The 22,920-nt window shown below is 58.0% G+C and overlaps 1 protein-coding gene across 1 annotated transcript in view; it reads right to left on the bottom strand.

Moving 5' to 3' along the window:
- Positions 1-22,920, bottom strand: part of LAMA5 (laminin subunit alpha 5) — a 59,079-nt gene that overhangs the window by 19,961 nt on the left and 16,198 nt on the right. Inside the window, exons 5-36 of the mRNA XM_050745079.1 lie at positions 22,611-22,781; positions 22,406-22,503; positions 18,538-18,653; positions 18,307-18,425; positions 18,131-18,221; positions 17,707-17,841; positions 17,445-17,504; positions 10,519-10,659; positions 10,283-10,420; positions 10,067-10,201; positions 9,855-9,989; positions 9,642-9,779; positions 8,444-8,496; positions 8,045-8,150; positions 7,229-7,281; positions 7,033-7,138; positions 6,542-6,641; positions 6,206-6,362; positions 5,922-6,060; positions 5,554-5,696; positions 5,365-5,471; positions 5,092-5,245; positions 4,564-4,724; positions 4,379-4,487; positions 3,133-3,230; positions 2,856-3,057; positions 2,602-2,728; positions 1,922-2,061; positions 1,314-1,429; positions 1,020-1,231; positions 414-618; positions 39-183 (exon numbers count right to left, since the gene is read on the bottom strand). Of these exons, the coding sequence (XP_050601036.1) occupies positions 39-183; positions 414-618; positions 1,020-1,231; positions 1,314-1,429; positions 1,922-2,061; positions 2,602-2,728; positions 2,856-3,057; positions 3,133-3,230; positions 4,379-4,487; positions 4,564-4,724; positions 5,092-5,245; positions 5,365-5,471; positions 5,554-5,696; positions 5,922-6,060; positions 6,206-6,362; positions 6,542-6,641; positions 7,033-7,138; positions 7,229-7,281; positions 8,045-8,150; positions 8,444-8,496; positions 9,642-9,779; positions 9,855-9,989; positions 10,067-10,201; positions 10,283-10,420; positions 10,519-10,659; positions 17,445-17,504; positions 17,707-17,841; positions 18,131-18,221; positions 18,307-18,425; positions 18,538-18,653; positions 22,406-22,503; positions 22,611-22,781 (4,110 nt within the window). The remainder of the gene's footprint in view (positions 1-38; positions 184-413; positions 619-1,019; positions 1,232-1,313; positions 1,430-1,921; positions 2,062-2,601; positions 2,729-2,855; positions 3,058-3,132; positions 3,231-4,378; positions 4,488-4,563; positions 4,725-5,091; positions 5,246-5,364; positions 5,472-5,553; positions 5,697-5,921; positions 6,061-6,205; positions 6,363-6,541; positions 6,642-7,032; positions 7,139-7,228; positions 7,282-8,044; positions 8,151-8,443; positions 8,497-9,641; positions 9,780-9,854; positions 9,990-10,066; positions 10,202-10,282; positions 10,421-10,518; positions 10,660-17,444; positions 17,505-17,706; positions 17,842-18,130; positions 18,222-18,306; positions 18,426-18,537; positions 18,654-22,405; positions 22,504-22,610; positions 22,782-22,920) is intronic.

Here is a 22,920-nt window from a genome sequence, read left to right as displayed (position 1 = left end):
GGAGCGAGAGGCCAGATCCGGGCCCAGCCCTCACTCACCTTACAGTAGCACTGTCCTGTGAGGGGGTCACACACACCAGGCGCAGTGCCCGCCTCGTGACAGTCACAGGGGCGGCAGTGGGGGTAGCCATGGAAGCCCGGAGAGCAGGTATCACAGCGGCGCCCGGTCACGTTGGGTCTGCACCTGCGGCAGGGACAGGAGCTGAGCCCCCTCCACTCCCAGTCACTCACACCAAAGTGAGACCTTGTAGGCACCCCCCACCCAGGCAGCATCCTCCCGGAAGTGGAGGAGAGGGCACTGCTGCACCCAGGGAGCACGAATGGGAGCAGGGCGGGGGCCAGGACCTGCTGGCGCAAGGAAATGCTGTCCTTAAGGCTGCCAGGGGCCACGGTGATCCCGCTCTGGGCTCTCACTTGCACTGGCCGCTGTCTGTGTCACAGGTAGGGTCTGTGAGCTCCTGGACACCGGGCCCTGAGCAGTTACACTCCTCACAGCCGACCAGGGGGTGGCAGCCAAAGGTCTGGGGCTGGCACAGCAGGCACTCAGGCGGGACGGTGCGTGGTGGGCAGATGCACTGGCCCGTGAGCTCGTCACAGAGGCGGGCGCCGCAGTCACAGGCTGTGGGACGGGCACAGGGTTTGCTGACCCCTCTTCCCAGTCCCGACCCTCTCAGAGGCTCTGAATGCAGCCCTAGGGGATGTGGTGGTGTGGCAGGGGCGGGGGACAAGAACAGGGACCCCTGCCCTGGGAGCTGAGCCTTGGACAGCTCCTGACGTGGGGGCAGCTGCTCAGAATCAATGTCGTCAGGGACTGTGGACCACCTGCTAGTCCCTGAAACCTTCTGCACAGCCCACAAGCTGGAGTCCTGGGCCCAGGCCTGCAGACGGGGCAGCAATGCTGCCCTGCCAGGCTCTAGAACATTCTCCTGACCTCTGTGCCTTGCTTTCTGGTCGACCCATCCCCCTTGGGCTCTAGCACCAACTCCTCGCCACTGGGCACCCAAGGACTGGGGTACTCACGCCTGCAGTTGGGGAAGCCCCAGTATCCGGTGGCGCAGCGGGAGCAGTCACGGCCAATGACGTGGGCACGGCAGGGACACTGGCCCCCGAAGGGCTCACACGTGGGGCCTGTAGCACCTACTTCGTGGCAGCCACATGGCCGGGCTCCGTTGTTATAGAAGAGGGAGAGGGAGGCAGCAGCATTTCGGCAGAACAGGGATGAGCTGCCGGGGCTACATGGAGGGGCGAGCGGTGAGGCTGGCTGCCGGCCCAGACCCCCACCCTGGACCCCTGACCTGCCAGAGCCCAGCTCACCTGATGTGGTAGCCCTGGGCTGCACAGTGGCTGATGAAGTCATAGGATTTGTCCAGGGGCTCCTCCCGGAGGTAGCCAAAGCTGTAGACGTTCTCAGGGACCACGAGGACATAATCCTAGGGGGTGAGGCCTGGTCACTCTCCCGTGGGCCCAAAGCCTGCAGCGGGGAGGCCCCCAGAGGCTGGCTAGGACCAGGGTCCTGCAGGCAGCTCAGAGTCCCGGCAGCAGCAGCACAACCCAGCCCCAGGCCCTGGCTGCTCAGGGGAGGCCACTCCAAGCCAAACAGCAGCTTTGGGGGTGTGAGGAGGCAGCAGCATTGATGAGACCTCCTGGTCTCTGCTGGTCACGCCTTCCTCCTCCCTCTCCCTCCTGGAGGCCCCACCTCCTCCAGGAAGGCCACCCTGACCAGCAGGTTTCAGGATGCAGGGTCCAGGGCCCCTCTGGAGCCTCACAAGGTGGATCAGGAGGTCCCCAAAGGCAGGAGCTGCTTTGCTGGGCACAAGGCTGGGCCTCAGCAGGCCCAGGACGGACCCAGCCCAAGTGTACCAGAGTGGTATGACAAGTATAAGAACAGCTGGTGCCTGAGCAGGACACCAGCTGGGACTCACCAGCCAGAGCCAGCGGCCCTCGGGCACACGCACAGTCACAGTGAGCTCGCTGTGGGTCACGTCCAGCAGGGCCTGGCCCTCACACACCACCAGGGTGCGGCAGCCGTAGCCATGTGGACAGAAGCTGGCGTTGGCATGGCCTGGGTGGGGGAGAAAGACAGGGTCAGGCGCCCATCTCCAGTGCCCCCAACACACCCAGAGGGTTGAAGACGGCAGCGTCTGGGCAGCCAAGGAGTGCCCGCTAGCCAACGGCCACAGGCATGGGACGTGCCCAAGAGGTCTGCAAGTCCAGCTCCTCATGTCAGGGGGGTTGGCCGCGTCATGACCTACAGATGTCACGCAGGACACCTCTAGGTGCCGGTCAACTCCATGTGCGGGACCCCAGGCTTGGCCAAGCCAGGAACCAGACAGACACAGGGCCGCACGTGCTGCCAGCGACATCCTGGGGCAAGTCCTCAATTCGCCACGTGCCATGGAGCACAACGGGGCTTCCCAGTGCACGAGACAGAGGCGAGACCCAGGCTTTTCCGGGAATGTGGGGGACGGGTGGGGGCTGCAGCCTGCAAGGGCAGCTAGTTTGAGAACTGGCTCAAAGCAGGCAGCACAGGTCACGCTGTGGCGCAGGCGTTCCAGCCTCATGGTGTGTGGTAGCCCCACCAGCCCACACCCCAGACACTCACCCTGCCACACGCGGCCGGCGTTGATGAGGACTTCCACGGGGAAGGTGGGGTGGGCTGGCTGGTAGCCGTGCAGCAGGAAGGCGTAGCGGCCCAGCGTGGGCACATGGGTGGTGAAGACCACGGTGGCCTGCAGGGATGGGCCCCAGTGAGCAGGCTGAGCTGTGAGCCCCGGCTGCCCCCGGACCACCTGCCCTGGGTTGGGGCCCAGAGTCCTGCCCTGACAGCCCCGTCCCTCTAGAGACCGTGGCCCTCACCTGGGGCTCACGCAGCAAAGTGGGCTCCACATCAGGGTCCACGGCGGTGGGGGGCCGAGGCTGGGGTCCGGTTGGGGACGTGGCTGGCGTGAGGTCCTGTGCGTGGGTCAGCGGGAGACCGGGCGGCAGCGGGATCACCTGGCAGTCCCTGAGGATGATGGGCTGGGGCGGCTTTGGGAAGCGCGAGGGCAGACAGGCGGCACTGGTGAGAGCAGTGGGTGAGTCAGAGCCAGCCCTGCCACTGGGCCCTTGGCCACACCCCTCCCAGCCCCACTACCTGCTGGGACCAAAGGCTCCGTGGCTGCTGATGCAGCGGACCCGGGGCTCCACGAACTCCGGGCTGAACTCCTCCATGGGCACCAGAGTGACCCCGTGCTACAGGCAGAGGAACGAAATGCTGCAATGCCCGTGGGGCGGGGAGGATGGGGAGTGCAGGCGGCACAACGCGGGGGCCGGTCACACAACTCAGACCCAGGAAACTGCAAACCCAGGCACCTGACCGAGCCCTGCTCTTTGCAAGAAGCCCTTGCCCCTGTTCCGGCTGCACAAACCCCAGCCCTGAACCAGCGTGTGGGCCAGTTCCTGGGCAAACAGGCCTATGTGGCTCCTCCCACGGCCCTCTTCCTCCCCCTCGTCCTCCCATCCACCACTGTTCCCCCACCCTTATCTCAAGTGCTGCTCGGTGCCACCAGGCCGGGACAGGCCTAGCTCTCCCAGGACCCAGCCCAGGCCGGCGCTCAGTAGGCACAAGCCGCGAATGGGTGCTCCCTCCCCGTGCGGCCACGCAAGGTTGGTGTCTCGGAACACAGCAACTTATCCGCAGACACAACAGTGGGAGACGCGGCTGCACAGAACATGTTGTGTGGCATTTATAGAGAGCTCCAGGCCAGGTGCTGTGGCTCCTGACTGTAATCTCAGTATTCTGGGAAGCCCAAGTGAGCAGATCACCTGAGGTCGGGAGCTCGAGACCAGCCTAGCCAATATGGTGAAACCCCATCTCTCCTAAAAATACAAAAATTAGCTGGGTGTGGTGGTGAGTGCCTATAGCCCCAGGTACTTGGGAGACTGAGGCACGAGAATCGCTCGAACCCAGGAGGCGGAGGTTGCAGTGAGCCAAGATCTTGCCATTGCACTCCAGCCTGGGCGACAGAGCAAGACTCCATCTCAAAAAACAAAAAACAAAAAAGAAAGTTCCAGAACAGGCAACCAACCAACACCGTCTGTGCCAGGAGGTGGCTGCCCTGGGACCTGGGGGCATCTAGAGTGGGGCCACGTTGTTCCTGGGCCTGGGAGCTGTGACTGCAGGTTCTTTCCTGAGCACATGGAACAGCTCGGGGGGACATCAAAAGGGACTGAATCCACAAAGCACTTGCGGGAGGGGTTCCAGAAGAAACATGCTGGGCACGAGTGGGTGCAGCTGCCATGGGGACCTGGGACCCCAACTGTCCTCTCCCCTCTCATGCATGTTTCAAATCTTCTGAAAGCAGCTGACCCCTCGGGGTGGGGGTCTGAGGGGTCTTTACCAGGTAGAAGTGCGCCTGCTCAGCTGTGAGCCTCACGCTGGCCTCTGAGTCCAGGTGGAAGACGGCCAGGCGGTCCTGGGTATCCCGGGCAGTGCCCCGGCACAGGGTGCTGTGGGGGGAGGGTGGTCAGCAGGTGGGGCAGCCCCGGGCGTGCCCTTACTCCAGCCCCACCGGCTCCTACTCACCTGTACAGGCAGGGGTGCAGGGAGAGCAGCCCCTGCTGGGGCGCCCGCTGTGGGGTGTGCACGGCCACACCCACCTCCTGGCGGGCATCCTCATTGGCATACTCCACCACCAGGGCATAGCGGCCCGGCTGTGGCACTGCCACCTGAAGCTGGACATCCACCTGCAGGGAGGGCAGGGTGACGGGCGGCCCACAACCCTTCACCCTTCCCACCTCCCTCCCCTCCTACTCCAGCACCTCCCTGACCTCAGGGCCTGCCCCTCAGCCGAGTCCCGCCCTGGCGATGGGACAGCTCCAGGCAAGTGGTGGGGGCTGGGCTGTATGTAGAGGCCACAGCCGACCCCATGTACAGACAAGCACCGAGGTCACACACGCAGGAGGCAGGAGGAAGGGGCGCCCTGCCTGGGTGCTGGGCTCCATTGCCTTAGGCAGTGCCCTGCTCCTATAACCTGCCACCGCCACAGGACCCCCAGCCCCTGGGCCAAGGTCCTACAACACCCATTGCTCCATGGGGTCCCAGGACACTCACATCACTGCCTGTGCAGGTGACCAGTGGTGGGTGCGATGGGCTGAGCTGCTCCGTGGGGCAGGGCCGGGGCAGGCTGTTGTCCTGGCGACACAGGGCCTCCAACCCCGCGGCCGAGGGGAAGCCATCCAGGGGGAGGTGTGTGTAGAGGAGGCAGCTGGGGGGACACAGGCTGTGGTCAGCCCCAGGTCCCCAGAGAGCCTGAGTAGGGGAAGCCAGGCACAGTGGGGGTCCAGGCAGCCCTGACCCCGGTCCCACCGCACGTGTGAACCTCACTTGTCGCCAGACTGCTGGGTAGAGGGGCGGTACGTGCAGGCCTCGGTCACCCGCAGCTGCAGGAGTGCCGCCTCGTAGTATGCGCTAGGCAGCAGAACCACGTAGTCCTGCAGGGTAGAGGTAGCGCTAAGAGTGGTGGGCCCCACCCCCTGCCCCTGCTCCCAGCCCTCACTCCAGCCCCTGCCTCACCAGGAGCACCCCCTCAGCCTCCACAAGCAAGGCCCAGGTGCCAGGGTTCAGCACGAAGGGCTCTCCGAAGCCCCTCTGGGGCACGGTGACGAAGGCAGGTTCTGTGCTGGGCGGGAAGGCCACGGGCTGGCTCTGCGCTGTGCCTGGGGGAGGTAGGGGGTGAGACTCCTGAGCCCAGCCCTTGGGGCCACCCCAGGCTACACCCCTACAGGGTGGGGGATAGGCTGGTCCTACCACCTACATGAGCCAGAGGAAGGTGGCGGGGCTTGGGAGTGGGCTGGGCTGGGTAGGGTAGGGTAGGGCAGGGTAGAGCAGGGCAGGGTGGGGCAGGGCGGGGCAGGGGCTGCGGCCCAGGGACCCCCACTCACAGTTGGCGCAGGCGGCCAACCTGCCCTCCTCTCTCACAGAGACTCGCCCGCTCACACTCACGGCCCCCCGGTTGACGTATCGGAAGATAAGCCAGAAAAGGTCGGGGGAGGTCAGGTTCAGCCTGGCCACGATCCTGGGCTGGGTGGGCGTGGAGTGTCAGGTCACTCTCCCTGACCACCACCAGCCTGAGGTCCGGGCCTTCAAGGGGCCTGCCCACCCCTCCCTGCCAGCCACGCCTGGCTCCACGTCTATGCTGAGCCTGGGAGGGGGGCACAGCGCCCACCTGGACAGGTGCCATTTGCGCGTAGCCCCTCCAGCTGAAGTTCTCGAACTCAAGGGGGTTGAAGCCAAAGCGCACAGCGTGACCCTCAGGTGTGGCGGCCTCCTCCAGCTCCAGGCGCAGGTGGTGCAGGTCCGGGAGGTAGTGGTCCCTCACAGGCCTGGCCACAGCAGGGGCTGGTTAGGTGCAGCCTGGCTATCCCACCTGGCCCTGCACAGCGGCCCCGAATCTCCAGAAGGGGCAAGGCCTCACGTGGGCCCATGGTGAGGGACACAGAGGGGCCTGGAGGATAAGCTGCCTGCCCCGCTCCCCGCCATCCAGTGGGGAAGGGGTACCCACCGGCTGCAGGTGGGGCCCTGGGTGTTGGGGCGGCACCGGCAGGCACCCGTCCTCGGTTCACAGCTCTGCCCCAGGGCACCACCAGCGTCACACCGGCAGCCTGCGGGGAGAAGGTGGGAGGTGAGAGGCTGCCCAGCCCCCACCAGCCTCAGGGGCCCCTCACAGCCAGACTGAGAAGCCTGCCTGGGGCTCTCCGGACGATGGAGAGTCCAGAGGGCGAGGGTGAGGGCGAGGGCAAGGGCGAGGGTGGGGGCGCTGGGATCTGTTAGTGTCATCTGCCCGGGTGCAGGACAGGGGAGAGGAAGCCACGCATCTGGGTGGGAGCTGCGCCCCCTCTCCCGCACCCTGGCACAGGCTGGCACCAAGGGGCAGCCGTTCATCACCCAGGCCTCGTGCTGCCCAGGCTGCACTTGCCCCTCCGGGCCTCGGGTTCCCCAGCATAAACTGAGGGAGGCAGGGCCGTGGTCCGGGGCGAGCGAGGAGGCACTCACTGCGGCAGCCGAAATAGTCAGCCTGATCCAGTCCAAAGAAGCCGTCCTTGCAGGCTGCACAGGCCTGGCCACACACGTGGGGCTTGCAGAAGCACTGGCCGGTGCCCTGGGGGCCAAAGGAGGTGGTGAAGTGGGGCAGGGGAGGGTCCTGATCCGCGTGCCCCCAAATCCCCCACACCTTGGTCCTCAGACTCACTGGCTGGCACTCAGCAACTCCACCCAGCGTGCCCCTGGGGTCGCAGCTGCAGCCTGGGGAGAGCAGAGCGGGACTCAGACGCTTGGTGGGGCAGGAGAGCCTGGCTCCAGCCCCCCGAGGAACCCCCATGCACTAACACCCCTCCAGAGCACACTCATGGGCTGCAGCCCCCCAAAGAAACCCCATACCCCAATACTCCCTCTAGGGTACACTCATGGGTGCAGCCCCCCTGAGGAACCCCCATACCCCAATACTCCCTTTTAGGGCACACTCATAGGCTCTAGCCCAAGGAACCCCCGAACCCCAATACTCCCTCAGGGCACACCTGCACTCCCCTGAGGAACCCCACACACCTCCCTTCAGGGCACACTCATGGGTACAATCCCCCGAGGAACCCCATACCCCACCACTGCCTCTAGAGCATACTCAGGGACTCTAGCCTCCCCAGGAACCCCTGTACCCCAACACTCCCTCCAGGATACACTCATGGGTACAGTCCCCCAAGGAACCCCTATACCCCAATACTCCCTTTTAGGGCACACTCATAGGCTCTAGCCCAAGGAACCCCCGAACCCCAATACTCCCTCAGGGCACACTTGCACTCCCCTGAGGAACCCCACACACCTCCCTTCAGGGCACACTCATGGGTACAATCCCCCGAGGAACCCCATACCCCACCACTGCCTCTAGAGCATACTCAGGGACTCTAGCCTCCCCAGGAACCCCTGTACCCCAACACTCCCTCCAGGATACACTCATGGGTACAGTCCCCCAAGGAACCCCTATACCCCAATACTCCCTCCAGGGCACACTCACGAGTGCAGCCCTCGGGGTTGGTGGGGCTTAGTCCCCAGAACCCAGGTTTGCAGCGGTCACAGCTCGGCCCCTCCACGTTAGCCCGGCACACACAGGGAGCCTGTGCCTGGGAGAGGACAAGACGGCAGGTCAGAGTGGCTCCCTGCTCTCCCACCCACAAACCTCAGCCATAGAGCCCAGAGAAGGGGTAGTAAGGGCTGAGAGCCCTCACCTGCCCCCGCCCCACTCACAGGAGTCACCTGCAGTGGGGGCAGAGGACCAGCCTAAGCAGCAGACAGGCCCTGGGGTTGCCATTGCAACTGAGCAGCAGGCAGGAAGCCCTGGTCTCACCCGGCTGGGGACTTTTAGCTTGACCTGTGTCCCCACCCACCTCCCACACACGAGCAGATTTGGGCTCACCTCAGGAAGGGCAGGATCCACCAGAGCCAGACCAGCAGGATGGCAAGAGCCAGCTGTGAAGAGAGGACCAGGCCTTGGTCATTCCCTGGTGACCGACCCTGAAGGCCAAGGGCGTCCCAGGCCCAGCCAGAACCCACAGTCCCACGGGAGCTGAGGACCAGCACAGGTGCCCCTCATCCACATGGACGGCCTGAAAACACACATCTCCCTGCTCCCTCTACAGCAGCAGACGTGCCACCCCACCACACAGCACCTGCTCATGGACACGCACGCAAACGTGGATTCCACACACAGTGTGTGACACACATCTGAACAAGCACACAAACGCACGTGAAAACGTGCCTACTACACGTGTACCAACACATGCACACACCTGTGAAAGGACATGAACATGCACACCCACACTTACGAGAAACGTGACACGTGCACCCACTTACACGACACACAAACCCACTTAGGCAACACGTGACACGTGCACCCACACTTACATGACACGCAACACGCACACCCACTTATGCGACACACAAACCCACTTAGGCAACACATGACATGTGCACCCACACTTATGCAACACACAAACCCACTTACGCAACACACTCACACTTACGCAACACATGCACCCACACTTATGCGACATGCAACACATGCACCCACACTTACATGACACACACACCCACTTATGCGACACACACCCACACGACACACACCACGCACACCCACTTAAGCGACACACACACCCAGACTTATGCGCCTCACGACACATGCCCCCACTTATGCAACACACAACACATGCACCCACACTTACGCGACACACAAACCCACTTACGCGACACGCACACCCACTTATGCGACACACAACACATGCACCCACTTACGCGACACGCACCCACACGAGACACGTGACACGCACACCCTTACGTGACACATGACACACGTACCCACACTTACAAAACACAACACACGCACCCACACTCACAAGACACGAGAGGAGACGCACAGCACGCAGACACGGGCAGTACGCAGACACTCCCGCACAGCATCTGAACAAGGTACGAACACAGCATGGGGACGTAGTCGCAGTACACGCAGCACATAGACGCATGTGAACAGCATCACAGCAAGGCAGGCAGCATGTGAACAGCACATAGACCCACAAACAGGCCCGGCACCTGGTGCACACAGCCACCTGCCCACTCACCTTCGCAGTAAGGGAAGTTGTAGGCACCTGGCACACATGTGTCACACCGCAGCCCCGTCACGCGGGGCCGGCAGCTGCATTGCCCACTCCGGGGGTCGCAGGCTGCGTGCAGGGAGCCTTCGGCAGAGCAGTGGCAGGCTGCGGACAAGGATAGTTGTGGGCATGCAGTGGAGACCGCACCCGCCTCCCCCCGCTTCCTCCCTAGGCACTCACGGACACAGCTGGGAAAGCCATGGAAGCCGGGGCTGCATTCCTGGCAGGCGGTGCCTGTGTAGCCGGGGCGGCAGCGGCACAAACCTCCTGCCCCGCAGAGCTGGTCCAGGGCTCCCCGGGGATCGCAGGTGCACGCTGCGGGGGAACAATGGGGTCAGGCCCTGGCGTCATGTGGGTGGCAGAGCCCCTTCCTGCCCTGGCCCTCTGCTCACGTTGGCAGTTGGGGAAACCGTGGTAGCCAGGGTGGCACTGGTCACAATGAGGTCCAGCAAACCCAGGCTGGCATGGGCAGCGGCCGGCCTCGTCGCAGCCCTCGGGCAGGGTTCCTGCAGGGCTGCAGCCGCACACTGCAGAGTGGAGCAGGTGTCATGGTAGGCCAGGCCCACGGGCCTCCCCTACCCGTGCCCACAGGGAGAGGTGCCACTCACACTGGCAGAGAGGGAAGCGGAAGTAGCCAGGGGCACAGCGATCACATGTGGCCCCCTCGAAGCCCTCTCGGCACCTGCACTGGCCTGTGTCAGGGTCACAGCGGTCATCGGCCACTCCAGGGCTGGAACACTGGCAGGCTGCAGGGAAGGGCGGCCCACATGCTTGGTTAGAGTCACCAGGCCCCTCGTGTCCGCCTCGAGAGCAGGTGGAGGTTCAGCGGGGACAGGGGACTCACGCTGGCAGCCGGGGCCATAGAACCCTGGCACGCAGAGCTCACAATGGGTGCCTTGGAAGTTGGGTTTGCACACACAGCGTCCCACTCTCGGGTCCTTCCGGCAGGCGTTGCCCTGGGTCCCTGCCGCACTGCAGTCACAATCTGGAGGGTGGGGACAGGCAGGGGAGTCTCAGATGCCCTGCAGACCCCAGTACGCCCCTCCTGGCAAACCTTTCCTCTCCACAAACTCATTTTCTTACACTTTTACACGACAGTAACTAGAAAATAAAAGAATAAAAATCCCAATACGGGAGAGGCGTGTTTGGGAAAACAGTGGCATGCAACAAAGTCAGGCCAACTATCAAAACGCTTAATGAGTTATTTGTTATGTAGATTCCAAGTTAGCTGCAAGCATTAACACAAAGAGAAAATACAAACAAATCAAACCAAGCTGCAAGGCAAATTATAGTTTCTTTAGAAACAATATCGGGCGTTGAGAAGAAGATAGAAAGAATGCATCAAATGTCTTAGGCATGAAAGGAGAGTTGTGAACATGCTTCGGTTTTTGTGCTGATACAAAAATAAAGGTTCAATACTTGTCAGAAGTGTAAGAGTAACCATTGGTCAGACCAGAACACAGAGAGCTTGCAAACTCTCCCCAGAGAGGAAACAGTAGCAAAAACAAACAAACGCACCAAAATCAAAGCACATTTTCTTGCTCTAACTTGTGAGAGTCAGGAAAAGAAACATTTCAGCAGAAAAGGAGAAATGAATGATAAGAGGGCAGGCGCAAGCCCGAACTGACAGCGGCAAGGAGGAGCGTGGGGCTGGGCTGTCTCCTTCAGAAGATAAAAACCGAAGACGTCAGCGTGACCAAGAGGAAACTCCAGTCATAGGCTCTTGAAAGAGAGTACCTTAAACCAACGCCTCAGGTGGTAAACCGAGAGCTCTGTGCAGGGAGCTGGGGCGGACGCAGACACGGAGGTGAGTGAGGATGGAAGGCACGGTGGTAATGAGACAGAGGGAAGCTCGGGCACGCCACCCAGTGGGGCAGCAGAAATGAACCTCTAGGAGCAGGTAACGTGCCGGTGTCCCGGGGTGAGGGAAGCTAAAACTATAAAACGGCAAGGAGAATTTGGCAAAACCGAGTCAGAGAGAGACAAAGACTGATGGAGATACATAGTTAGAACGGGACCGCTCAGAGGGACAGAAATTAAGCATGGCTACTGTGGGTTTGAAGAGCATAACGAACAAGCCTGCTTTGTTTTTTTGAGATGGAGTTTTGCTCTTGTTGCCTAGGCTAGAGTGTAATGGTGCCATCTTGGCTCCACCTCAAACTCTACCTCCCAGGTTCAAGCCATTCTCCTGCCTCAGCCTCCTGAGTAGCTGGTATTACAGTCATGCGCCACTGTGCACGGCTAATTTTGTATTTTTAGTAGAGACGGGGTTTCTCCATGTTGGTCAGGCTCGTCTCAAACTCCTGACCTCAGGTGATCTTCCCACCTCAGCCTCCCAAAGTGCTGGGATTACAGGCGTGAGCCACTGCGCCTGGCCACAGCCTGCTTTAACATGCCAAATCGGTACTTCATAGAGAACACACGTTCCTGTCCAGTGTTCCTGGAACAATCGAAAAGTGGTCACGCTCTAGATTAGAAACAAAGAAAATCTCAAATTCCAAAGACAAAAGGCAGAAACTGCCAGGTGCAGTGGCTCACGCCTGTAATCCCAGCACTTTGGGAGGCTGTGGTGGGTGGATCACCTGAGGTCAGGAGTTCGAGACCAGCCTGGCCAACACAGTAAAACCCCATCTCTACTAAAAATACAAAATCTACCCAGGTGTGGTGGCGGGTGCCTGTAATCAATCCCAGCTACTCAGGAGGCTGAGGCAGGAGAATCGCTTGAACCTAGGAGGCAGAGGTTGCAGTGAGCCAAGATTGCGCAACTGAACGCCAGCCTAGGCAACAGAGACTCTGTGTCAAAATAAATGAATAAATAAATAAAAATTTAAAAAGTCATCACATTCTAGGTTAGAAACGAAGAAAATCTCAAATTCCAAAGACACAGGCAGAAACTGCCAGTGTGCCAAGTCTAACCACAAGGCAGCAAAACCAGAACTGAACGCCACGCAAAGGACAGGAGGGAAACCTCAGCACCTTCAACAGTGACAGGGCGAAAGAAAATAAAACCCCAAATGATAGACTATTTAAAAAAAAAAAACCAGCAATGAGGACACCCCACATCTCGAACTACAAGAAACCTAGCCAAAGCTATACTCTGAGGGAAATTTATAGCTTTAAACTTAGGTTTCCCAGCCTCAGGACTGTGGACATTCTGGGCTGGATAACTCTTCGTTCTGTGTGCAGGAGTGGTCCCGGGTTGTAGGATGCTCGCAGCATCCCTCGCCTCTACCCACTGGATCAGTTACATCCATCAATCATCACAACCAAAAACGTCTCCCGACATCATCAAATGCTTCCTGTGGATCAAAGTCACCACTGGCTGAGAACCACCGCTTTAAGTCTTTTTGTTGGGAATGAAGACAGACTAAAAATAACAACTCAAGAAGCTATTAAAAAAAAAAAAAAAAAAGAATAAATCAAAGAAAGTGGATTAAAGAGACTGAATATTAGAAAGGAAAATCTCTCCTCCCAACTAAAGAAAGAAAAACCTCAGCAGGTCTTAGCAAGAGAACTGCAGCTGTACTTCGAACAGACCAATAAACTCAACGAACCTCTGTTAGGTCTGTTCGATCAAAAAAAAAAACAAAGAAAGAAAATAAAAATAAAAATAGACAAGAACAGAAATGAACAGAAATTTTAACTTTACAACAGGCCACTGTGTGTAACTTTGTGTCAATACATTTAAAAATCAAAACAAAATACACAATTTGCTAATACAAATAATCAAACCTGACTTAAGATGAGGTAGAAAAATGGCTGGGCATGGTGGCACACGCTTGTATTGCCAGTACTTTGGGAGGCTGAGGCAGGTGGATCACTTGTGGTCAGAGTTTGAGACCAGCCTGGCCAACATGGTGAAATCCCGTCTCTACTAAAAATACAAAAAATTGGCCAGGCGTGGTGGCGGACACCTGTAATCCCAGCTACTCGGGAGGCTGAGGCGGGAGAATCACTTGAACCCGGGAGGCGGAGGTTGCAGTGAGCCAAGACTGCGCAACTGCACTCCAGCCTGGTGACAGAGTGAGACTCTGTCTCCAAAAAAAAAAAAAAAAAAAAAATGAGGTAGAAAACTGAATACAATAGCCACAGAATACATTAAAACCTTAATCTAAGATCTCTGTTGAAAAACAGGTATCAGGACCAAAGGGTTTTGTAAGTTTGACCAGACTTTTAACAAGTAGGTAATTTCTGTGATTTTTAAACTGATCGGGAACATAAAAAAGTGTGGATCATTTCCCAAGTATTTTTCAAAACCAAAACAATCTCACTTGTGAATTTAGACAAAATAAAATATTTATGTTCAACACTGTGTCCCCGTTAGGAAAGACAATACAGTTCATTGTAATGAACACATTGAAAGTGAATACTATACAGTCACAGGTAATTACTTACAGTCACAGGTGCTTACCATGGCCCAGTAGCGAAAAGATACATTGTCAGTAGTTTACACCAGGGATTAGCAAACTAGTCTATGGACTCCTCGCTCGCTCGCTTTTGTAAATAAAGTTGTATTGGAACGCCACCAAGCCCACTGGTGAATACATGTTCTATGGCTGCTTGCAAGCTACAGCTGGCAATGGTAGAGCTCAGGAGTTTCCCCACAGGGATCACACAGCCCTGAGTCTATGACATTTACCGTCTGGACCTTTTCAGACAGTTTGTTGACCCCTGGTTTACACAACTGATGAAAAACTAAACATTTTCACGTAAAAAAGAAAACCATCACAGAACCAGCAGACAAGACAATTCCTGGGTAAGGGAGCAGAATCTAAATCCGACCCAACCAGAGATTCAGTAGAACAACATGGGCAGATTCACCTAAAAATTTACAAAATCAGAACACAGAAAAAAGCTCCCCAAAAAATAAGGAGCAAATGACCCATCAGGAGAAAAACACAAATCTTATAAGAAATAGGTGATACAGGCCAGGCGCAGAGGCTCACGCCTGTAATCCCAACACTTTGGGAGGCCGAGGTGGGCAGATCTCTTGATGTCAGGAGTTCCAAACCAGCCTGACCAACATGGAGAAAACCTGCATCCACTAAAAATACAAAAATTAGCCAGGCATGGTGGCGCATGACTGTAATCCCAGCTACTTGGGAAGCTGAGGCAGGAGAATCACTTGAACTCGGGGGCAGAGGTTGCGGTGAGCTGAGATTGCAGCATTGCACTCCAGCCTGGGCAACAAGAGCGAAACTCCATCAAAAAAAACCAAAAAAACAAAAAACAAAGCAGTAGAAAAGTCAAGAAGATTCAAGCTTACAGAGTAGTCAAAGTGCAGCTAAAAACGACGCAATATCGTGCCAGGCGCGGTGGCTCATGCCTGTAATCCCAGCACTTTGGGATGCCAAGGTGGGCGGATAACCTGAAGTCAGTTCGAGACCAGCCTGACCAACATGGAGAAACCCTGTCTCTACTAAAAATACAAAATTAGCCGGGCGTAGTGGTGCATGCCTGTAACCCCAGATACTCGGGAGGCTGAGGCAGAAGAATTGCTTGAACCTGGGAAGCAGAGGTTGTAGTGAGCCAAGATCACGCCATTGCATTCCAGCCTAGGCAAAAAGAGCGAAACTCCATCTCAAAAAAAAAAAAAAAGACGTAATATCAAATACAATCTAAGACCCCACTCGCTGGGAAAGATGCCATGCTTTTACGTCCTGTCATGAAAGTTAAAAACCCTACCAACTAGACTGTGATATGCCATCAAGCAAAAGACGGGTCCCAATTCCAGAAACACTAAAAAGCGAGGGAATGTGGCTCTAACTTGAGAATATTTTTTGTTTATCAAGCTGACAGTGATAGACTCTGCTATGTGGTAATGGCAGTGATTTGGTCAGCAGGTGCCGTGCTGCTCTGTGACTGTGACTGTATGCTGGGAGACTTTTTTTTTTTTTAATTTATTTTTTGAGACAGACTTTTGCTCTTGTTGCCCAGGCTGGAGTGTAGTGGCGCGATCTCAGCTCACTGCAACCTCTGCTTTCCGGGTTCAAGCGATTCTTCTGTCTCAGTCCCCGAGTAGCTGGGATTGCAGGCATGTGCCACCACGTCCGGCTAATTTTTGTATTTTTAGTAGAGACATGGTTTTGCCATGTTGGCCAGGCTGGTCTCGAACTCCTGACTTCGTGATCTGCCCGCCTCGGCCTCCAAAAGTACTGGGATTACACGAGCCACTGCACCCAGCTGACTTTTTTTGATTTGGTTTTGTTTGTTTGTTTTTGTGTCAGAGTCGCCCAGGCTGGAGTGTAGTGGTGAGATCTCGGCTCACTGCAAGCTCTGCCTCCCGGGTTCATGTCATTCTCCTGCCTCAGCCTCCCGAGTAGCTGGGACTACAGGCACCCACCACCATGCCTGGCTAATTTTTTTTCATATTTTTAGTAGAGACGGGGTTTCACTGTGTTAGCCAGGATGGTCTCGATCTCCTGACCTCGTGATCTGCCCGCCTCGGCCTCCCAAAGTGCTGGAATTACAGGCATGAGCCGCCACACCCAGCCTTTTTTTAAAATTTATTTTTTGAGATGGAGTCTTGCTCTGTCACCCAGGCTGGAGTGCAACGGTGGATCTCAGCTCACTGCAACCGGTTCAAGCAATTCTCCTGCCTCAGCCCCACAAGTAGCTGGGATTACAGGTGCACGCACCACCACGCCTGGCTAATTTTTGTATTTTTAGTAGAGACAGGGTTTCACCATGTTGGTCAGGTTGGTGTTGAACTCCTGACCTCAGGTGATCCATCCGCCTCGGCCTCCCATAGCGCTGGGATTACAGGTGTGAGCCACTGTGCCCGGCCAGTTTTCTACCTCATATTAATAATGCTTTATCACAGCATTATTTTTTAAAAAAAGAACCTCGATTTCCAACCACTGGGGGTTGTTTAAATACTTAATTAGTCCCTATGAAACGGACCATAAGACAATGTGTTTACAGGACTGTGGCTGGGACGTAATCATAGGACAGGGTGCAGTGCATGACGATGCTTGTGAAAGAGAAGTGCTTGTGAAAGAGAAGTGCTTGTGAAAGAGAAGTGCTTGTGTACAGAGAGCATTCAGGCGCTGTGTAGAGGTGGTGGAATTGTGGATAACTTTTTTTTTTTTTTTTTGAGATGGAGTTTTGCTCTGTTGCCCAGGCTGGGGTGCAGTGGTGCAATCTTGGCTCACTGCAACCTCCGCCTCCCGGGTTCAAGCAATTTTCCTGCCTCAGCCTCCCAAGTAGCTGGGATTACAGGTGCCCGCCACCATCCCAGCTAGTAGAGACAGGGTTTCACCATGTTGGCCAGGCTGGCCTTGAACTCCTGACCTCAGGTGATCCACCTGCCTTGGCCTCCCAAAGTGCTGGGATTACAGGTGTGAGCCACCGCACCCGGCCACCACTTTTCTTTTTTGAGACAAGGTCTCACTCTGTCGCCCAGGCCAGAGTGCTGTGGTGTGATCATGGCTCACTGCAGCCTCAGCCTTCCAGGCTCAAGCAATCCTCCCACCTCAGTCTCCAGAGGAGCTCAAACTACAGACACACACCACCACGCCCAGCTAATTTTTGTATTTTCTGTAGAGACAGGGTTTCACCATGTTGCCCAGGCTAACCTTTTTCTTTGGCTTTATGCCTACCTATATTTCTGAAAGTTTTCCAGTGTGAATATGCATAATTTGCATAAGAAGAAATAAACCAAAAATAAAGTGATCAAATGAAAATTCTCCTTTTCTCCACGAACTTCCTGTGAGGCTGCCCCATGGCTCCAGAGCAGGTCAGGGACCTGGGGGCCTCAAGGACACTTACTCACAATCTGGCCGGCTGGCAGCACCTGCTCCCTGGTGTCATTGGAGGATGAGGGTGTCGCTGAGGGGAAGAGACACGCATGTTGGCCAGGTCTGCTTAGAACCCCAGCACCCCACACCCCCTGCCACCCTCGGTCTCTCAGCACAATCAGAGATGCAGGCAGGACAACAGGGTCCATCCCAGGGAATCCCCCACCCCCCACAGGGCTCCTGGAGTCCAGCAGGCAGTGGTGTCTGTTCAGACGCCCCTGGCAGGTGCTCACGGTAGCAACTTGGGAAGCCCGTGAAGCCCTCGGCACACACGTCGCACCGCTCCCCGGAGAAGTTGGGCCGGCAGTAGCAGCGACCCGTCAGGTCCTCGCAGGTGCCATCCGTGAAGTTGGACTCGCAGTTGCAGCCTGGGCAGGGGCAGGAGCCGGGTAAGCCTGGAGCTACCAGGACCCAAGGGGTGGGCTCCAAGATGGGGCAGTCTCTACCTCCCCGCCAGGGCCGTGGGGACGAGGGCTACAGCCAGGCCCCCTGGGGGGACATGAGGGCTGGGGACCTGCCCCGTGGCCTGGGAGGTTCCTTCCTGGGCTGGCCTGGAAGCTCAGGACATCCCCTCCAAAGCAGCCCCAAAGGCCCAAGAACGCCTCTTTCCGGGCAGACCCTGAGACCCAGGACACTCGCCCAGCTGAGCCCACTCACGGCAGCAGACGTGGGGCGAGTCAAGCGGGTGGTCAGGAGAGCGGTAGAAGCCTGGCAGGCAGCGCTCACAGTTGACGCCGGTGGTGTGGTGCTGGGGGTGCAAGGGCCATTGAGTCCAGGGAGGTCCCTGCCTCGCCTCAGGGCCAGCCCATCCCCAGCCCTCTAGCCCAGCCCACCTGGCAGTCGATACAGACACCCCCGCCCTGATAGGTGCCATCCAGGCTCTGGCTGGCACGGCGCCGGTCCACCTCAGGGTCGTAGTAACAGTCGGTGGCGTGGCCGTGGCAGTTACAGGCTAGAGAAAGGGGAGACCAGCTGTCAGCATGCCCTCCATGGGCCCAGGCACCGGGGCACTCTCATGGGTCAGGGTGTGGGCAGGACACGCAGGTGCGGGAGGAGGTACTCACACTGGCACTCATTGGCACTGTTGGCAGTCGCAGGCTTCCACGGCTGCTGGTTGAAGCCGGGGCAGCAGCGGTCACAGGTGCCCCCGCAGGTGTTGTGCTGGCAGGTGCACTGCAGCCTGTGGGGTACACAGGAGGGGGGCTCAGGCCCATCCTGGAGGCAGGTGGCAGGTGCTTAGTCCCTTCCCCAAAGGGGCCTGGGATCCCCTCGACGGCTTGGCTTGCCGAAGGGACACGGCCCCCCGCTGCTCTGTTTCTCCAGCTGTCGGGCAGCAAGCGCTGGCCCAGACTCGGCATCCCCCAGCCAGTGGCTCTGGCGCAGCTCTCCCAGGCTGGGGTAATGCACACAGGGAAAGAGGCGGTGGAGGACAGGGTCTCACAGTGGCAGGGGCTGTGCAGGGCCCAATCCGAGGGCATACCAGAAGCACAGAGATAAACCCTGCTAAAGATCTTGCAGAGAAACAATGTGGCAGGTCAGCAAAAAGAGCCCTGAGAACCTCACAAAACAGAGTAATCTAGTAGAAGCCAGAGAAAAATGTTAAAAATGGTCATAAAGAAATATAAAACATAGGCCGGGCACGGTGGCTCACGCCTGTAATCCCAGCACTTTGGGAGGCCGAGGCGGGCAGATCACAAGGTCAGGAGATCAAGACCATCTGGCTAACAAAGTGAAACCCCGTCTCTACCAAAAAAAAAAAAAAACTAGCCAGGCATGGTGGCGGGCGCCTGTAGTCCCAGCTACTCGGGAGGCTGAGGCAGGAGAATGGCGTGAACCCGGGAAGCGGAGCTTGCAGTGAGCCCAGATCAGGCCACTGCAGTCCAGCCTGGGCGACAGAGCAAGACTCCATCTCAAAAAAAAAAAAAGTGAGTCCTGAGCAAGAAAAAAAATCCGAATCCTCGACACAACACAACAAATCTGCAGAACGCCAATGGCAAAAAGACCATAAAAAAATCCTGGAGAGGCCGGGCGCGGTGGCTCAAGCCTGTAATCCCAGCACTTTGGGAGGCCGAGACGGGCGGATCACGAGGTCAGGAGATCGAGACCATCCTGGCTAACATGGTGAAACCCCGTCTCTACTAAAAAATACAAAAAACTAGCCGGGCGAGGTGGCGGCGCCTGTAGTCCCAGCTACTCGGGAGGCTGAGGCAGGAGAATGGCGTGAACCCGGGAGGCGGAGCTTGCAGTGAGCTGAGATCCGGCCACTCCAGCCTGGGCGACAGAGCGAGACTCCGTCTCAACAACAACAACAACAACAACAACAAAAATCCTGGAGAGGAAGACGACCCACAGAGGACTAGCAACGGCAGTGACAACGGACTCTCCCAAGCACCTGGAGAGGTGAAGAGACAGTCAAATCATTTCTCCAAAGTGCTGAGAGACACAGTTGTCAACCACGAATTCTACAGTCAGCTCAACTATCATTCAAGAGGGAGGACAAAACAGCCGTTTTCAGACAATTCCGGATAGGCTGTCATGGAATAAAAAAAATTACAGGGTACATTTTAGGAAGGAAGAAGCAGCAACCCAGGGGATGATGATGGTGATGGTGGCGGGATGACGGTGATGGTGGTGATGGTGGGGGGATGACGGTGATGGTGGGGTGATGATGGTGATGGTGGGGGTGATAATGTTGATGATGGTGATGGTGGGGGGATGATGGTGATGATGGGGGGATGATGGTGATGGTGGGGTGATGATGGTGATGATGGGGGGATGATGGTGGGGTGATGATGGTGATGATGGGGGGATGACGGTGGCATGACGGTGATGGTGGTGATGGTGGGGGCGATAATGGTGATGGTGGGGGGGATGAGGTGATGGTGGGGGGATGACGGTGATGGTGGGGGAGATGACGATGGTGGTGGTGATGGTGGGGGTGATGACAGTGATGGTGGTGATGGTGGGGGTGATGACAGTGATGGTGATGATGGTGGGGGGATGACGGTGATGGTGGTGATGGTGGGGGCGATGATGGTGATGGTGGGGTGATGATGGTGGGATGATGATGGCGATGGTGGGGGTGATAATGTTGATGATGGTGATGCTGGGGTGATGATGTTGGGGTTGGGGTGGGAGTAAGGTGATGGTGGAGGTGAAGAGGCAGAGAGGAGCTGGCTGAAGACATGGAGTCCCCTTCCCTGGAGGAGAGGTGGGGTGGTGGGTAAAGGGTGCAGGGAGGACACGGGCAGGCTGATGTTTTGGGACACTGGTGTGTGACCAGGTGCTGGTAACAGAGTCTGTGGTTCCAGGAAAGATGCCCAGTCACCCCTGTTTGCACCTGCAGGGAGAGCTGAGCTCAGTCCACACCCAGGTGTGGTGAGTCAAGGGATGGCAATGTCTTCCCTGCAGGCCAAGGCAAGCCCCGGCTCCTGCAACCTTCCTCTCCTCAGAGGCCCATTTGGCTGCCTGGTGGGTTCCACTCCCAGCTGTCACGAGCTGTGTCCCCACTTAGCACTTAATTTCCCAGGACAACTTAGCTCTGCTGGAGCTCAGCAGCCTGAAGCCGTGCTGGCAGCAACAGGTGCCCAGGGTGGGTCCCCAGGGCCCACAGCTCCTGGAAAACAGCCCACGTCCTCCAGCTCAGGAGACTGTGCCACTCCTCCCCTCAGCCACATCCGAAGGGGCCAGGGCTCCCGCCTCTGCTCGGCACTGGCCATGGGAATGGAAGTGAACCTGTCCTATCTGAGCTCCACCCGCCTCCCCACCTCCCCTGTAAACTGGAACGTGGACAGAGCCGTAAGACCCCAGCAGAAGGCAGGGGGCAGGTCCTAAATCCAAGCGCATGAAGTTGGGCTGCACGGTTTCAGGAACTAGATGAGCCCTGGCGGCTCTCTGCTGGGGGTCCAGGAGCCTCGTCACACGCTCAGCCTCGGCTGCACCACTCTGAGTGGCTTCTGTCCAGCCCCATGCCTGCACTGCCACCCTTGGGTGTTACACCCTCCAGGTTGAGTACTGGTTTGCGTGTTTCCCAGCTGCCTCCCAGAACAGGTGCTCCTGTGGCTGGACTGGGGTCCCACCCTCTATTCCCATTCCCAGGAAAAGGGCCCAGCATGTGTTAGGCGCTCAACACACAGCTGCTGGCTGAAGGAACAGAGGGAGGGAGGAAAGGACGGATGTGCCCCGGGGCTGCTTCTCCGCAGAACGAGCCCAGCCCTACCTTACTGAGGATTCTGGGTGGGGCCCAGGAATGTGCAGGTGCCAGCACCAGGGCCGCTGCCCGTTCTGTGCGGGGTTCCCGGGAGGTAGACGCTCTGTAGTGCCCTTGGCTGCCCCCGAAAGCAGGCACACAGGGCATAGCACACGTGGGGTTTTGGCTACCCCCACCCCGCCATCCCCATCCTGGGCCTTGGTCCCTGCTTGGTTGGAGTGAAGGTGAGGGCTGGGGGCAGCAGGGAAGTTGTCTGTTGTGTCCTGAAAGGTTGGGGGAGCTGAGTGGGCACCCCTAAAGTGAATGAGGGCTGCCTCGGCAAGTAGTGGGCACCTGTCCATTCCAGAGCACGCAGACGTGGACTCGGGAATCAGTCATCCTCATCACTGACTCTCCTCACAGGGCCCTGGGGGTCCGCCATTGTGGGAAGGCCAGCTGGCCTGGGGGTCCGGAGAGCCCTGCCTCTGCCAGCAGCAGAGCAAGGCTCCCCCAAACCAAGATGGGGCACCCTGGGGAGGCTGCACACGCCCTGGCCTCCACATCGCCGCACAGATGAGAAACTGAGGCCCACGCAATGGTGGTCAGTTCAGGTCACACAGAGAACAAGGTCGTGGTGGGCCATGGAACCAGGTCACCCACCCTCAGGTTAGGCAGGGGTGACAAGGACAGGCAGGGAGCTGAGAACTGCACCTGAACGGGGCCTCCCCTGAACGGGGCCTCACCTGAACGGGTCTGTGGGGTCTTTGGCATCACAGGCATCCGCGTGGCCGTGGCAGACACAGCGGCCTCCGATGCTGATGTCCTTGATGCTGTAATAATACTACACCCGCAGGCCCCGTGAGCGCCAGGCAGCCAGGCCTCACCCACCCCAAGGCCCGGGTCCACCCGGCCAGTCCCCCTCCCCTGTCTGGGCCACGGGCAGCTCACCCGGCGGGTGACCGTGGGGTCTCGCAGCGCCTTCCCCATGAGGTGGCCCAGCAGCGTGTTGGTGCGCAGGAAGCGCAGGCGGACGTTAGTGGCCTTGGTGAACTCACGCAGCAGTGGCGAGTAGGAGAAATTCATGGCGCCTGGGCGCCCATTCACCAGGGACACCACAATCTGTGGGCGGTACACGGTGAGGCCGGTGTGGCCCCAGCCCCCAGCCCCTGCACGGCGCTGCCCCTCCTGGGCCCACCTCTCCCTTCTCCAGCCCCGCACCGCGCTGCCCTTCCCCGGCCCACCTCTCCCTTCTCCAGCC

This window comes from Macaca thibetana, chromosome 10 (assembly GCF_024542745.1).
Source record: "Macaca thibetana thibetana isolate TM-01 chromosome 10, ASM2454274v1, whole genome shotgun sequence".
Taxonomy (NCBI): domain Eukaryota; kingdom Metazoa; phylum Chordata; class Mammalia; order Primates; family Cercopithecidae; genus Macaca; species Macaca thibetana.
The sequence above is the reverse complement of the archived record's forward strand: the minus strand, read 5'-3'. Positions and strand labels throughout refer to the sequence as shown.